Genomic DNA, 17,133 nt, shown 5'->3' with positions numbered 1-17,133 from the left:
TACTCACATAATAACCTCTCGCTTCTAGGTATGACCTGAACCATTTTAGGACTATCCCAGAAAGCCCCACCCAGTTTTCCAGCCTGTCTATAAGTATGTTGTTATCGACCGTGTCAAATGCAGCACTGAGGTCAAGTAGGACCAGCACGGATAATTTGCCTGAATCAGTACTTAAGCGAATGTCGTTTACTATCTTAATGAGCGCTGTCTCTGTGCTGTGATGTGGGAAGTGCGTCAAGGGCGCAGGTTGATGTTTTAAGGTGTTGAACGGTTTCTTCCAAATTTTTGCCATCAATTTCTTCAAAATCAGACATTGTAACTACTTTCTCAGGTTGTGGTGTGATCTGCCTGACCCCAGGATGTGCTGATCACCTTTCTAATATTATTGATTTTATCAGAGAAGAAAGAAGCTAACTCACTGCACTTGCTGTCTGAGAGCATTTCACTGGGAATCTGGCTTGGGGGGTTTGTCAGTCTGTCTACAGTAGCGAAAAGAGTCTGGGTGTTGTTTAAGTTGCTGTTTATAATATTTGAGAAGAAAGTCTGCCTAGCTTTGCCTAGTTCCATATTGAAAGCATGGATGGTGTCTTTGTAGATGTTATAATGGACTACAAGTTTAGTCTTCCACCACAAGTGCTTGCGCATGTGCCATCAGGAAAGTTGGAATTCCTTCTAGTTGTTAGATTACTTAATTGAGAATGCGCTGGATCATTTAAATTCCATTCACAGCAAGAACAAATGACAGGCGAATGCTCTTGTAAAATTGTATATTACGTTATATTTACACGTGTTGCGTCAACATGAGGAAAAAGTGTCCTTAATACACAATAGAAGATCATAAGAACGTAACAACACAAGACCTTTCATTTTGCTTTAATGGGTAACACGGTTAACAATTAAATACATACTTTTGACAAACACAATTTCTATTGGTTCAAATGAATTCAGATTACCGTCTCTCTATTTAGCACCGATCAATAACAAAGCTTCTCTGTAGACTCTGCTTCTTTTAAATAAGCAGAACCAAATCGGCAAGTTACTTATTTGTCAGTTTCAGTAATAGAGTTATTTTGGGAGAAATAATTTAATAATTGCATTGCAGGGAGCCCTGCTTCATACAAAAAATCTGTAATTTGAGTATTAAGACTGTGAGTACCAGGCTAGGTCGGTCCCTCAATTCAGTGCCTGCAAGGATCTCTTAACCTGACCAAAACATTTTAAGCAAAACAATGATCAAGGAGAAAGAAACTGCAAACAAACAGAACTAATTAACTATATTTGACTTCGATGCACCTTGTACAGTGAGACTTTAAACCGATAAGATCACTGTGGATGGGGCTTTCAGGCCTGGTTAAGCAAAAGGCAATAAAAAGCTCATTTAAAGCTAAAGAATTTGTCAAAATTGTTTGTATTTATCTATGACTCCACGATGGCAAAAAAGCCAGAAAATTTGGAAATTGTCCAAAATAATTAAATAGCAATTAGGAATACATTGAGGAGGTACATAGAGGCAACAACATCTGTAGAGACAAATACGTTTTTCCATATCTGACTGTCAACATCTCAAGCAAGGACTGCAAACTACCAATGCTTTCCATAATTCCATGTTTTCCAATTTCCTTTCACACATTTGAATTAAAACTAGGGCTTCACGTTTAATCGTATGTTATCCGTGATAACGATTCATGCTTCCCGCAATTTAATGAGAATAATCGTTGTGATGATAATCTTTTAAAAGCAAACACAAAACTCCCGATAAGGTCAGAATATCATCGCAAAGCTTGTATCTTTTAAAGTCCCCGTGAACAGGAAGTTGCGATAGTTTTTACTCCGGTATTTTTACGCATTTCCGAGTGAAATTGCATTTCTAATGAAAAGATTTGTGGGCGTGGCTTTTGTCTTTCTCTGCGATTTGATGTGTAAAAACAGCCTTTGCATTTTGAAATTGGCAGCAGACTGACAGTTGAAGGGGAGGAGTTAACGGTTGCTCCGCCCAAGCCATCTAACATACGTCATTTAAGATGGATGGTCATTACAGGAAGGAAGTGCATTTTCAGATTTGAACTAAAGACTATGAGGGCACAAGAACTTTGGAAAGAGAATGACCCACACTGATAAACAATTTTCGATAAACGCTGTAATTGGCATTGTCATTCTATGCTTTTTTGCAAAACCCAGAAAACAACAGTAAGGGTGACCAATAGTAATAATGAGAAAAAAATGGAGTAGCAATGTTACATTCGGAAGGAAATACAGTGTTGAAGAAGTTCAATGGCAGCAGATTATAACTTCTATTGGCTGTAAAATATAAGCATAATAAACATGCTGAAGTAAAATTAAAAGTTCTGAACTGACAAAATAACTCTTTATTAATCGTGATACATTTTTTAGCAAAATAATTTACTATTATCAATTCACCCTGAAAAAACTTTATTAAAAAAATATTGGCTACAATCTAAAATAATAGATTGTATGTCCAAATTAGGGCATTTTTTTCAGGATGGAGAAATTCAACAGTGGATCTTAGGGGTTAACAGTTTTTGATGTTATTCACACAATGAGAGCTCATAAATATTCTGTATGTTTTTAATGTATCCTTACGAAATGTAATGGAGTGTACGAGGGCTTTATTGAGATAACACTACTGAAGTTTCAGCCTTCTAGCTTACTACAGGGGCTTTTGTAAAGGTCAAAGTAACTGTAATTATGCTTTCACAGGTACTGTACACGGAGTCAGTGAGGTGTAGTAATATTTAGTAATACATCATTTTACATTTAAGTATATTTGACAGATACTTTTTTTAGGCGACTTACAGTTAATTCAAGTGTGCAATTTAGCAGTATGTGTGTTTTCTGGAAAAAACTTTTCCCTGCAAATGCAATGTTCCACCAACTGAGCTACAGTAACACTTTCATTTCTACTCAATATTGATGACTGGTTCTCTGAGGATTAAAGACATATTAATATATGAAGCATATAAATTCTGCCATTCCCCACTTTGGGGGTAGAGAAGGGTTTGCTGCAGCCCCACCTGTCCCCAGTCGCCCAACAATATGAGAAAAAACTTTAGGTCCACTGTCTGTTTTGGTTTTGTCTGCTGGTGCCGAATTTCCAGTTTTCTTTTCATTCCATCTCACAAACTTATCCATTGCTAACTTTTTTATCTGCTTCCGCCTACTGCCTCTACACATTAAAGTTTGTTTTGCTCCAATTGACATTCTGACATGAAATTATTAATCTAGGCTACTATGTTTCCAGCCATGTGACATTTTCTTCGCAGTCTGACGTTGTTCTTAGTAAGGGTTACATTTAAATGTGTCGTTGTTTTGTTTTGAGTGTATGGTCAATAAATAAAGGAATAGAGATGGGCAGAAAAAAGACGTTTGTCTCTCCCCACTTGGCATGTCTCTATTCCCCACCAGTGGGGCTGTCCCACACTTTGCGAAATGCTGGAATAGATTATTTTCAGCCTTTTATTATTATTACTGGATTTTTATATTTATACTATGTTTCTCATGGTAACTAGGGATTTTAGGGATGTGTATGGACTTTTTGTAGCTCTCTTTTACATATCAGCATTTAAAACTAGGGAAGCACAATAGATTATTGGCCATATCGGTATCGGGTGATAAATGGTCATTTTTATTTGTTATCGGTATTGGCTGATAATACAATTAAGGCAGATATACTGTATTATAGCCGATAAATCATAAATCATTTCCTCTGATTAAACTGCTCAGAGTTAAAATAAAGTACAGTACTGCCTATCTGTCATGATCATTCACTTACTTAGCAAAACATGGTTGATGCAGGTACAGTGGTACTTTGAATCAAACTGCTTTCTGAATGCTTGAGACCTGTTATACTCGCAGCTATTAAAAGGATCCTTGGGTAAAGAGTGATGTATGGCTTAATATGTGAACAATGGCATTGGCTTTATAATTGTGAATTTGAATTTGTTTTCGTCACAATCTGTGATGTCAAATGGTTGCAACCTAAACCTGTTCTCTTTCGCAACAGAAAAGCACACAAGGTTTCCATATATAACAGTAAAATATGACACGTAAAACATAAGATCCGATATATAAACACACAGGGACAGTAGGTGGTGGTATGTCCTCTTGACAAAAGCAAGCCTGCCTGCCATAAAAGAAGAACACGTTCAGTATCAGTAAGCGTCTGTTCAAAGTAAGTGTGCATTAAATCATAGCTTTAAATAAATAGCTTTATTTAAAGCTATTTAAGACATCATATTCTGTATTAGAGCACATGTAAATATTATCCCCATCAGCTAATGACCGAGGGAGAGAAGACAATAACATATAACGTAATATCTGGATAATATGCATTGTATAATGGCTAAAACATTGTGTCAATAATAATTTCGAAATTATTTTGTTTATTAATATGCATTTCTGACAAACAATATTTAAATGTATGAATATACCTCAAATAGCGTCTTTATTTTCTTTCTTTCTTATTTTTAAGATTATATATATATATTTTCCTACAGAACATTATATTTACTGAAGAACTGATTAGTGTGTCTGTGTTTAGTTTGGCTGTGCATGCAACCATTTTACATCATCGCAAAAGAACATGGCGGCCTCCTTAGGTTAAAATGAGTGTTACATTTAGTTTTTTTAAGAATTGTTTCTAACGACAAATGCTAGTAGTGTAAGGCTATTACAACGCATTCAGCCATACAACTCTCTATACACTGGGTCCCCTTTAAGATTTTTTTTTTTGAGTTGCTCTGAAAAGACAATTTATAATTTATTAATAAAAAACATACCAGAAAAGTTTGAAGATTCAAGATTCTTTAACTAGTGTAAAGTGTGTTGTTACATGAGTTTCAGGGAAAAAAAATAACTAATGGTTACGTTGTTTTCTGCAGTGAATGTTTTCAAATAAAATAAGTTGTCCACTTTTTGCCTTTTTCTTCAATCTTGGGGAATTTAGAAACAGTATATCGACCATAAATCGGATATCCACTTCCAATGTTTAAGAATTATCGGTTATCGGACCCAATTTACATATCGGTGCATCCCTATTTAAAACTGACCTATTGTTATTTACAAACTTTTGTTATTAAACCAATGTCCCACCAAGAAACAAATTCAGAGACACTTCTAAACCCCACTGGATCATTGTACTTCTTGAATATTGTCAAGTGGAAAAATGGGGGGAATACGGAGAGGGAGAAAACATCAAAAATATATTGTGTTGCCACAGGGTAACGCTATGCAGTAGAGCGATAAAATGTTACTATAGTTTTCCAAACTGTTTGACAGATGAAACTCAAAACAAAAACAAAATTCCAGGTTTTCCATGACAGTAGGAATCCCCGGAACAACAGGTAGGGAGATAAACTTTTGTGTAGAAAAGAAGAGTAGTATGAATGTGTGTGTGTGTGCGTATATTAATGCATAATTAACAAGGTCAGGGTTCTGGTGTAAAGTTCAGAAGATCCATTGGCACATTCACACAGAGAGAGAAACAGAGAGAGAGACTGTGAGAAAATATTAGAAAGGGGGAGAAAATTACTACATAAAAAGCTTAGTAATTACAAGTTGTCCGCTGAGTCTAATACAGGGTTTGACCCTCACACCATAAAAGATGTTCTCTTGCTTGCTAAGAGAAACATAATTATCCAAACACAAATGTGAATAGAGAGAAAGACAAAGGAAGGGTCAGCGTAGGTCACCTGAAGTGTGGATTCACTGCAGAGCTCTCGTCCAGCAAAAATGACCCGCAGATGATCGGGCTCTACCCCTTGTAGACGCCCCACGGTCTCTTTTAGCTTAGCTACACTTGCACCCTGCTCCAGCTCCACTGGGAACCCATGGCTGGAATTAAACCGCACAAAAACTAAAGAGAAGAAGAAAAGTACGTTCATTCACAATTTTTACAAATTAAAGTTTTTAAATGTTTTAAGGTGCAGAAATAAATTCATTCAGAAAATGAATTCCTGGAGAGAACAAAATGGCATACAAACAGTCCATAGGCTATAAACAAAGAAACATACACAAACATACAGGATATTGAAATACTGTTCATAACAAGATACAGGTATCCAGTGGAAAGATTTCTTATTATTATGGATTCTACAGTAATTTGTTTCATCGCATCATGCGGTGTAGTCAGTGCAAGGGTTTATGTTTATAATCTGATGATAAACCGAGTTGAAAAGTGCACTTCCGTCAATAAAATGGCGGGTGAAGCTTTAAATCAGGGCATAATTGTGATGCATGTCAATCTACAATGACGCAAATGTCGCATTAAAAGGTAGATTGGTCTAATTCAAATCTAAAAAGAAAATCTTAAAAAGTAACTAATTGCTGCTCAGTGAGATTAGTTGTTAAGACACAGTCTTAACCTAGAGGGGCTATGTTTATGCAACTGTGACACCAAATATAGAGGACGGGGACAATGACAGAAGAGACACGTTAACATTCAGCCCACACTGTCCGTTCCTTAAAACGCTACAAGTCCCTTCATTAAGATGACTGCGATTTGGTGTAGAAAGTATTTTCTTGTTATCCTGTCTGCTTATTATTTTAATTGAAATGAGTCAACCTTTTCATGGCCCAGAGGCGCAGAGATAAACTCTGAAATGGAAAAATGAGCGATCAGAAAAAAAATCCACTCCAAAATTGTGAATTATGGAAGACAAATGAACGGATAAGACGAGGGATGTGGATGTGATTGTTTTCTACACCCAAATGTAATTTTTGGGGATTTCAATATTTGTCCGGACTGTGGATACATATAACATCAACACAATGGGAATTTGAGATGAAGAACTGTAACAGGTTTTCCAGTTCATACATCAGTTGACAGGAGTGGATAGAGTACTGTCTATATGAAGAAGTATCCTATCAAGTTAATTTTCTATTATCGTAACAACAAGACCAGCCGTGAATTCAGTTCAAACAGCACTGAATCTTTTCAATGTAAACAATTAGCTTGGTAATAATATGTGGTTGTAAATCTCACTAATAAATGCCAAATGTATTGTAACCATATTTGTCACTTCAAAACACGATTCATGAATGCATTTTGTTGCTATTTTTGAAAACAGACGAGAGAGAGAGAAAGATCTGGTCATGTAGACTCAATATCACTCGGCCGTAACTCTTGTGAGAAAATTGCATTTGGTGATATTGTTGACTTTAGAGTAGAAGAGGCTAGACGTGCGCTGTTTCCTGCTAAATGGGAATGCTAAGCTTCTCGGTTCGCTCTTTAAGAGCGTCTTGAGTGATTGCTTGTTGTTAAAGCGTGACATTCTCAAATAAAGGCATTTTGTCAACCACATTTGGAGACAAATGACACTTGAGCCAAAAATACAACAAATCACATCAGAGTGGAAGTGGACAAAGGAAGACGCTTGCACTTAGATAGCTTTCAAGAGCAAATCCAAACAATGCTTCAGTTTTTCTGTGTGGAAGTTATTATTGACTTGTTTATGTCTAACTAAACCTTTATGCACATGGTAATATTTCAGAACAGTAGGTATCAAAACATATCAGAGAACGGTTTTAGTGTCCATGTGTTACTTCATTTCAAATTAATATTGAAGAAAAATGTAAAAGTAAACCAGCAGATCCAAATATTACATTTAAATATGGCGGCTTCTCAACTTCTCAAAACAAATCACATGCTAACATCATGCTCAAACATGCTAGTGTCATGTTAAGCATTCTACCATCATGTTAAACATCTGCAAATCATGCTAAATCATGTTTATGCTATGCTAAAAAAAGGTAAAACATGTGAAAACCTTATTCTTTCAAAAACCATTATAAAACATGTTAGTTTCAGGCTAAAATAAATTAACATAATTAACAATCAAATTACCATTACGTTAAGTATGCTACGTTAAATCATCCTAACACTTTACTAAATATGTCAGCATTATGTTCAAACCTGTTAGGATCATGCTACATCATACTAATGTTATGTTAAACATTCTAGCATTATGCTAAATCAGGCTAATGTAATTTAAAAAAACATGCTAGCTTCAGGCTAAACCTGATAGTATAACATTAATAATATTAAAGTATAATATTATTAATGTTAAAATGGTGCTAAAAACACTTAACTGTCAAATTTCAAGGTTTTAAAGCTTTTATTTAAACTTCATGACAGGCTTTGTTTAAAAATCAAACAAATTTCTGACATGAAACAGGAGGAAGAACCCAAGTGCAGGCAACTAGGATGAGGTTAATAAGACTTTTAAATTTTAATAAAACCAAAACACCCATGATGGGGGAAAACACGAACAAAACTAAAATACAAAAACTGAAAACAAGCACTTCCCACAATGGGGGCAAAAACAAACTAAATAGGAACAACAACAACACAACGTCGTAACAAACACGGGATAGTAAACAACGGGCAAGGCAAATATACGGTACATCTAACTAGGAACCTGGAACATACAAACCAGGTATCCTGACCACGAGCAAGGAAACAAGTACAACGAACGAGCACAAGACAAAAGACATGAGGGCATTAAAAAGGGAGACAAACAAAGGAGATAACAATGGGCAGGTGTGGGTAATGTGAGACAGGTGGAAAGCTATACTAGGTACGAGAGGGGTGGGGCCAAAGACGAGACTGGAGAGAACACATATTATGTCCTGATCGACAATAATATGTTTCTCTCCACACACAACATTGCAGATTATCACATTGTAAAAAACATTACGTTCTTTGACAAACCGATCAAACCGCTTCATAAGATGTCAATATATCGGTATGAGCTGCGAGAACTCCTTTCGCATTGAATGTAGCAGCGTTTTGGACTTTCAAAGATGTGGCATCAGGACGTGCATTACTTAAAGCACACCTTTTTTAAAGTCGCTCCACTTATTTGAAATGTTAAGGCAGGCCAGGTAAAGATGATTGCTGGGCTGCATTTGGCCCGCGGACAAACAGTTGACTAGCCCTGGTCTACGCCAATCCCAGTTCATATTTATTTCCATGTCAATTTATATTTAATCTGAGCCGAGCACTCTGTGGTTGCGTGGAACTCACATCTCTGCAAACATCCATGAACATTTTTAAACAGACAGCATGTTTATTAACCGAACACAGATTTTAACTTTAAACATACATTCTCGCCTAAATAATTCTTAAAAATACATCTAGTAACAAAATAACAATAATATTACGAATATTGTAACGTTTTCTTGCTCAATTGCTGTTGCTGTGCAATAGCGCCTGTCAAACTGCAGTATCCAGAGAAAGCTCCATCTAGTGACGTCGTAGGTTCCCTAGTTCGAGACCAGCAAGGTTTCGGGGCCAGTTCAGAACCAGGATCTTGGCACCGGCTCAGGATATTTTCTAGTTGAAAAGCGCGGCTAGGTTCCCAGTTGGGCTCCGGCACAAGCCCCGGTATGTGAAGTGTTGCTCTATGGAAAGGGAAAAGTGACAGAATGCTCATCACATTCAACCATTGTAAAATTCTTTCCTTCCTTTTTTTATTAGAGACATCATTACTGGAATATTTCTTCATGCCGTATTACCGGGCAAGCTTTAATGTTGGGGCAACTGGTCTATTTCCATTCGAGCTATTTCCACTGATTGTGTTAAGAACAGCAATGACTACACTGACAGCTGAGACTAAGCCCGCTCGGAGCGCAGAGCCACAGTCAGGGCAGGTCGTGGGTGACGTGTGCCGTCGTGCTGATTTCCATAATCTCTCTCATTGTTTCGTCTGCCTTCCAGGAGGGTAACAAATGAGTAAATTCCCCCTTTGTCATGTTTCATCACAGCAGGAGTCAGTTTGCCGAGCGCATCTCGACGTGCCTTGACTGTCAGAGTTTTTCGTCAGTCAGCGAGAGTGACAGAATGCAATCATCGCCGCGCCACTGGGCCCGATTACAGAGCGACGAGAGGCCAAACTCTAGAACCGCCAACAAACGACAACAATCCACCTCTAGTAAATTAAACCTGCATCTCCAGATATTACTGCTCTGTGATATTTTTTGCCAACTACCGATTGCATTATGCCATTTGCAAAATTCTAAAAAGTTTGTGAATGTTTTAACATGCTACCTTGCAATTAATGCTACAAGACATTAAAAGATGTAAGTAAAAAGATATGAACAAAAAACAAAACAAAACAAGACCTACTCATGACCTTCCTACTGCCAGTTGAGTCGCAGGAACAAGCCAACTATAAGCACCAAGCATGGTAATCCACAGCCTCACAGCTGCCATTATTTCTGCTATCTGAACACCCATGTCTTGGTTTCATTGGACCATGACAGTGGAAATGGTTTGAACCATCTAACATAAATTTGTGTTAAGATGAATCCAGGCGCAGGAAAAAATAAGTAGGGGAGAGATTGAGAGGGATGCATATAGAATGTGTCGAGCCGAACACAAATGTGCAGATATTGTGGAGTCTTATTGAATCCTGCACAGTTCTTGCTGTTCTCACTAGAAACTGAAACGTTTTGTGAACTGATCAAAGACGTATTTAATGAACATGATAAATTCTCCCATTCATTCTGATTTGATTGCAAAACAGTCAAACGTGACTAGATCTCGAACCGACTCCAAAACGCGGATGCACGATATAAAAATTTCCACTTGCATTTGCATGAAAGACCATTCCTTCATTTCGACACCACCATTTCACCACATTTCTTCGGAGCGTGTCTGATTATCTGTGCATGTGGTCTCGGGCACTGGTAGTGACTGCATTCTATGAATCTTAAGAATACTGCTCAATTTAGCATCTCTACCTGCCAGCCATCTTATAATGAAATGTGTGTTATTTACAGATAACATGCCAGGACTGTAATTCCCAGAAAGCGGAGAGAAGAAAAGGGTTCAAGATAGACGACGCAGAACACTGTCAATCAAAAGAGGGGCGAACAGGGTTTCATGACCAGCCATGATTTGTGTTGGCCTGGAGTGGCAGCCGGCCAGATCAATCTAGGCCGCACACAGGAAGTAATATGAAGACAGATTGGCTTAATTCTGTACTGCAGTTTATGGGAGAAATTGAGTCTGGGGACTGTTTAGTGCTGGAGCCAGACAGAGACCAGGAAGAGAAGGAAGGAGACAGAAGACAGGCGATATCGGAAAAACGTTTTATGAAGGGTAAGATGTAGAAATGAAGCCGTGAGGGATTGATCTGGGGGGTCAACTAGTCGTCTTCCAACCCACCAGTTAAGGGGTCTACATATGCTAATAATTTATATACTTTATTGTGCTTAAAATAACTAAAATAAAGGATGTGACTTGTCAGGGATAATAATTTATAATGATAATTTTGGGCTCTTTGAAAGATGTATCAACTTAAGCCCTATTCGGACGGTAATTGTTTCTCATGAGGACATCTGTAAAAATAAATCTCCATGGCTCTTCGTTGCTAAAACTCAAATTCACGGTGTTGGTGTGAGTTTGTAATCCTGCAGACCCATTGTCACATAAAAATTTGCATGTATTTTACGTGCACGTAATTTATCACCTGTTAGAAACTAGTTTATAAATTCAGATGGCAATAAAATTTATTTTGTAAATTAACTTTTGTGATTGTCAAAAAACAGCATTTTGTATAATGACATTTCATTTTGTAATTTAGACTGTGTTTGTTTAACGGACTGGCTAGTGTCTAATAGTATAACTATTTCAATTTTAATCATTTTGTGTTTATATTCATTTATATAATTATTTTATTGTATAATAATTGTATTAAATAAACGATTTGTATGCAGCAGCACTTCTTTTTTATTATGTTATGTTATTTACCTCAGGAATGTTTAAGGCTGCACCACATAGGGAAAAACACGAGATGAGACCTACACGACCATGGATTAAGAACACATCTTCACATAGTTGACAAAGTTATATTGCATAACAGTAGAGTTTCAAATAATCGAAGCTTTATCAGTCAAAAAATACAAGCATAAACAAAAGTTAAGACTATATTGATTAGATACATAATGCGTGTTACATTTAAGTTTATTTATTTTCAATTCAAAAGCAAAGTTTCAATATTATATCTATTAATCGGCACAACACTGCGTTAGCCTTTCTTTGATGACGTTGCAGGGCATTCTAATTAAAAATAAATTATTAGCAAAGTCCACTTCAACGGATGTCCCATGCTCAGGGAGTAGGGAGCAGTGAACACTGCGTAGGAAAATTGACTAAAACGCTGTATTACGACATCCCTTTGTAAAGAAAAGAGTCCCTGACGATTGATTGACAGTTTATTGGAAGGCGGACCTCCGTCGCTAAAGAGACCACAATACAGAGCGCTGCATTTCTCCTCATTCATAGTGAAGAGAAGCGTACGCACATAAACCAACAAGATGGCGAAAACGAAAGGTGTCCTTCCATTGAAGCTCGTCAACAACACCATCGACAAAGTTGTACCACCATCTACTCGTCCTCCCGGCTCTGATCCAAAAGCACCGTTTAAAAACCCTTCGTCGCCGTGAATGAGTGTTAAGATTTTGCTGTAGGTCTCCGCTGGTGGTTATAGCACCGGTGTAGTAAATCTACGCTTTCCTGGAGAAGCTTTAACAAACTATTGCGCAGCGCAAAAAAAAACATGTAATTTGTGATTGATGTATTTATTTCTCCTTCGTTGTGTTTGGATGTACACGGGCATACCACACCCCCACACCTAATACACATGCGCACAATGTCGTTTTCTCATTCTTGCGTACTTCGGGGTTTGCACGGAAATGAGAACGCAGTGGTTTTTAAAAACTTGCACTTTGAAACCCGTTTTAAAAAGTTTGCGTTATCAGTCCCCTAAAACGCTGTTTCCGTCTAAACAGACAGCCAAATCGCATAAATTGTTTTGCGCATTCACATGAAAACGGTCTCGTGAAAACGGCCCCTAAGAAATGGAAAAATTAAGAAGGCCTATCCAAAAATGACCGAACAAATCGTTGGTAAAAAGCATCCACTATCCGATTTCGAACCATGGCATCTCACATACCTATTACGTATTATTATGGAAATAAGTAGGTAATTACTGTAAAAACACATTTTGAATATTGGCTGACATTATGGGCCACTTTCCCTGGGCTCTGGTGGCTCTACTTGCCATTGATTAGCAATAAAGCACAGCTACAGCAGTGACAAAAGCACCACAAAATACAGTCCACTCCAATGCCTTTAATTTCCTCTACCATAACAATAAAGAAGATTGATACTTCCATTCCACAACTACGTTTGAGCAATTAAGAGAACAAATACTACTGTAAGGCTTTCTCACTCTCCACATCTCTACTTTCAGAGATATGACTGGACGGGCATATACAGACAGCCTTGTTGGGGTCACAACTCAGTGGTGGTGATACAGAACAGCCTAAGGTGCTATACATTCATCCAGATGGAGCCAACGGGTGGAAAGGAAGAAGGGGGAGAGGCCTGAAGTTCTTCAGGCTTTATCTGAGGAAAGGTATCTGGTCAAAGTGTTTTAGTCGACACTAGGGTGATGACATTTTCCCAACGATTTTTAGATGTGTAAAATGTCTAATGATGTATGGCTTAATATATGAACAATGGCATTGAGTTTCAGATTGTGAAATAAAAAACTGTGTAACTGTCACAGTATTCATAAAAAAATATTTTTACTTGGAGGCCACCATTTTTTTGTCCGTGAAATCCGTGATGTCAAGTGGTTGCAACCTTAACCTGTTCTCTTTCGCAACAGCGAAGCACACACGTTTTCCATATATAACAGTAAAATATAAGATCAGATATATAAACACACAGGGACAGTATGTGGCGTTATGTCCACTTGACACAAGCCAGCATCCATTTAAACTCAAGCCTTTAAGACATTTAAGGCTATTTAAGACATCAGCATCCACCATAATCTTATACCTTTTACATTATGAGAATATACTGATAAACACAATAATAAGATGCTTGCGGTTTGGTTATTTATTCTGTATTAGAGCACACGAAATATAAGCCCCATCATCTAATGACCGAGGGAGAGAAGACAATAAAGTTGGGCTACTGATAGTGATAAATCAACATCAAAAAGTCTAAATCTGGATTAAATGCATTGTATAATGGCAAATTTTTTTTGTATATAATAAAATCGAAATTATTTTAGTTATTAATATGCATGTTTGTATTGTTTCTGACAAAAAAATATTAAAATGTAGGAAAATACACCAAATAGCGTCTTCTTTCTTTCTTATTTAAGCATTATATACATATTTTCCTACAGAACCATTTACTGAAGAACTGATTAGTGTGTCTGTGTTTAGTTTGGATGCCTAGCTGTGCATGCAACCGTTTAGGTTTTTTAAGAATTGTTTCTAACGACATATGCTAGTAGTGTAAGGCAATTACAACACATTAGGCCATATAGGCTGGGTTCCCTTTAACAAAATGAATAATCACGACACACATCAAGCAAAAAATAAATAATTAAATTAAATTAAAAACCTTTACGTTAAATAAGTTGCCTATATTAACAAAACGAGTAATCACGGCACACGCTGTGCAAAAACAAATGAATATGAAACGAATAAGAAAGGGAAAATTAAAAAAATGTATGTTTATGTTAAATAAATAAATAAGAAACGAATACGAAAGGAATAGCCAAAACAATTTTCACAAAATAAATGGCAAATCACTAGCTTTTAAAATTAGATCAATAAAAAAAATGAAAACGTAACCAATTCTTGATGACAGCTTACATATTCTAATATTATATATAGTTAATATAGGTCTTTGACAGAAAAGCCGCCGCCATCCCCTTGTCAGTCAGCGGTTCACTCTCCTCAGACGATGAATGAAATCTAACTCCTGCTGCTGATCATTGCTGCAACACTTGTTCCGCTTGCACTAAATGCAGCAGCCGCACTCAGATGCGCAGTCTGTTCTTTAACTAAACTAAGGGATTTATAACAAAAAAAATTATAAATGACTTTGGGAGTTGGTGCTGCGATGGACAAGTGATGTAATCGGTTGGCAGGTGGAAACCATGTATCACCGGTGACACAGACTATGGTAACAAGCCTTGTCGATATTAGGGAATATTTCTGTCTACAAATCTAGTAACAACTGAGTAATATCATAAATAAAAGTGATAAACAGCTGTTCTTATTTCTCACAGTATCCTGTAGATAATGCAAACATACTGTAGTTTAGATCTTCATGTGCAATGTAAAGAAGAACCTGCAGGGTCAGGCTTCAGACCAGCCACTCTATAATGATGTCATAGCCCACTCATATGAGATATCTGTCCCTTGCTGGTCCCTCAAATCAGATTATAAACATCAATGATTTGCTTTGACATCTAGTGACATCTCCTCTGTGAAGAGAAATTCATGTATAGCTCTTGGAAGCAATAAACTGACAGGCGGACCAAATGGTGTTGATGCGAGAGTGTGACTGTCTGCCTTCACATCACAGAGACAGGTTTGGTGGGAAGGCAGATCATTAACAATGCTAATTAACTAGTGAGACTGGGCCTGTGTGTGTGCCATCAGAGCCAGCGCACCTGAGCTCCAGCAGAAACACACAACATGCATTACAATCATTTATAAACCAAACAAAAAATATTATAAAATTTAGTACTAAAACGAATAAGGCAATGTACAGTATGAAGGAAAAATATATTTTAGACAAATTATATAAGACAAAGATAGTAAATAGAGTTTTGTCTTGAGTTTTATTGTTGTTTCGTGAATATTTTAATAGTCTTTGATTAATATTCTTTGAAGATGTAGTTCACCCAAAAAAACTTGGCCATAGTAATTTGTATTCCTACTATGGAAAGTCAATAGGGACACTTATGAAATGTAATTTGCTTTTATATCATATTTTAATTTTTTAGCAATTCGGTTATGGTCTTTTTCCCTTTTATTGTTTATTTTCTATGTTGCTATGTAAAATATTTATTTTATTTCAGTTGTATTTTTTTTTCTCTTCAGTTAATAATTTTAGTGACTCAAACTTATTTTAGTTTATTGCTGAGGCAACATTTGTAATTATAATTTAAGTTTTGCTTAAAATTCACTGTGGCGAGCAGGGCAGGAGGAGAGCTGCGAGGGAAAGGCGCGAGGTCATAGACGTGAGTGATAATGAGTGTCAGCTGCGTGTTGCACCGGTCTCGCATCTCTCACGGAGGAGCTCCGGGAGCATAAAAGGACGAGCGACAGGAGGGTACGACAAGAGAGGATCAGGCCTGGATTTATGTATTATCTTTGTGTGGTATTTTACTTTCGTTTTGTTTGTTTGTTTATTATATTAAAAGTTGCTTGCCGTTTCCCGCCTCCTTACTTCCTTTTATTGAACCATGTTACATTCGCTAATACATATTACATATTATACCAAGCAAAGACACAGGTATTGTTCTGGCTTTTGTGTGATACACTATAAAAAGTTTCACGTACACATGACAGCGTTATCAATGCAGGCCAGTGGATGGCGATCTTGTTGTGTAAAGAAACACAATGTGCTTTGGCACATACACATTATAAGCCAAAAGTGCTTTTTATTACCGTTGGTCGACGTATATGTGTGTAAAGTCTGCCGAATGTAAATAGTGTGTGTCATGGTCTTATTGGTGCAGCAAATCCACATTTTGCTGAGGAAATGTTAATACATAGTCGAGCAGCGAGAGCTCACAGTACGGGAAGCCGCTATATTGTTTTGGCTATACTTACGCGACCTAGCGCGTAATACGCATGAGTGGATGTCATTGTTTTCAGAAAGTTCCGTCTTGCAGTGAACATGGAAACGAAAAGTTGCACTTTAAGACCTGTTATCAAAAGTGTTTTCAGTCACCTAAACATAATTTCTGAGTAAACGGACAGCCAAACATTTTTTCAGTTGAAAACGGCCTTGTGTAAACGGCCTCTTATGCTGACCCTGTTTTCAAGTTCTTTGTCGAGTATTAAATGTAATGACAAATGTATATGAATGTTGTTATTAAAAGTGTTTTTGTTCCCTACCTACCTTTGTGAGTATTTCCGTGGGTGATCCCGTTACAGTATGACATCGCTGTAATGCTCCCTGAACTCTCTGTAAGTCGCTTTGGATAAAAGCTACTGCTAAACGACTAAATGTAAATGTATATACGGCACTATGTAGCCATATAAGAAACGTACAATTTATTTGTACGA

The 17,133-nt window shown here is 37.1% G+C and overlaps 1 protein-coding gene across 2 annotated transcripts in view; it reads right to left on the bottom strand.

Moving 5' to 3' along the window:
- prkn (parkin RBR E3 ubiquitin protein ligase) overlaps window positions 1-17,133 on the bottom strand; it is a 90,831-nt gene that overhangs the window by 65,121 nt on the left and 8,577 nt on the right. For both annotated transcript variants that reach the window (XM_079473104.1, XM_079473103.1), the window contains exon 2: window positions 5,709-5,872. In XM_079473104.1, the coding sequence (XP_079329230.1) occupies window positions 5,709-5,872 (164 nt within the window). The remainder of the gene's footprint in view (window positions 1-5,708; window positions 5,873-17,133) is intronic.

This window comes from Barbatula barbatula (assembly GCF_947034865.1).
Source record: "Barbatula barbatula genome assembly, chromosome: 14".
In the NCBI taxonomy this organism is placed as follows: domain Eukaryota; kingdom Metazoa; phylum Chordata; class Actinopteri; order Cypriniformes; family Nemacheilidae; genus Barbatula; species Barbatula barbatula.
The sequence above is the reverse complement of the archived record's forward strand: the minus strand, read 5'-3'. Positions and strand labels throughout refer to the sequence as shown.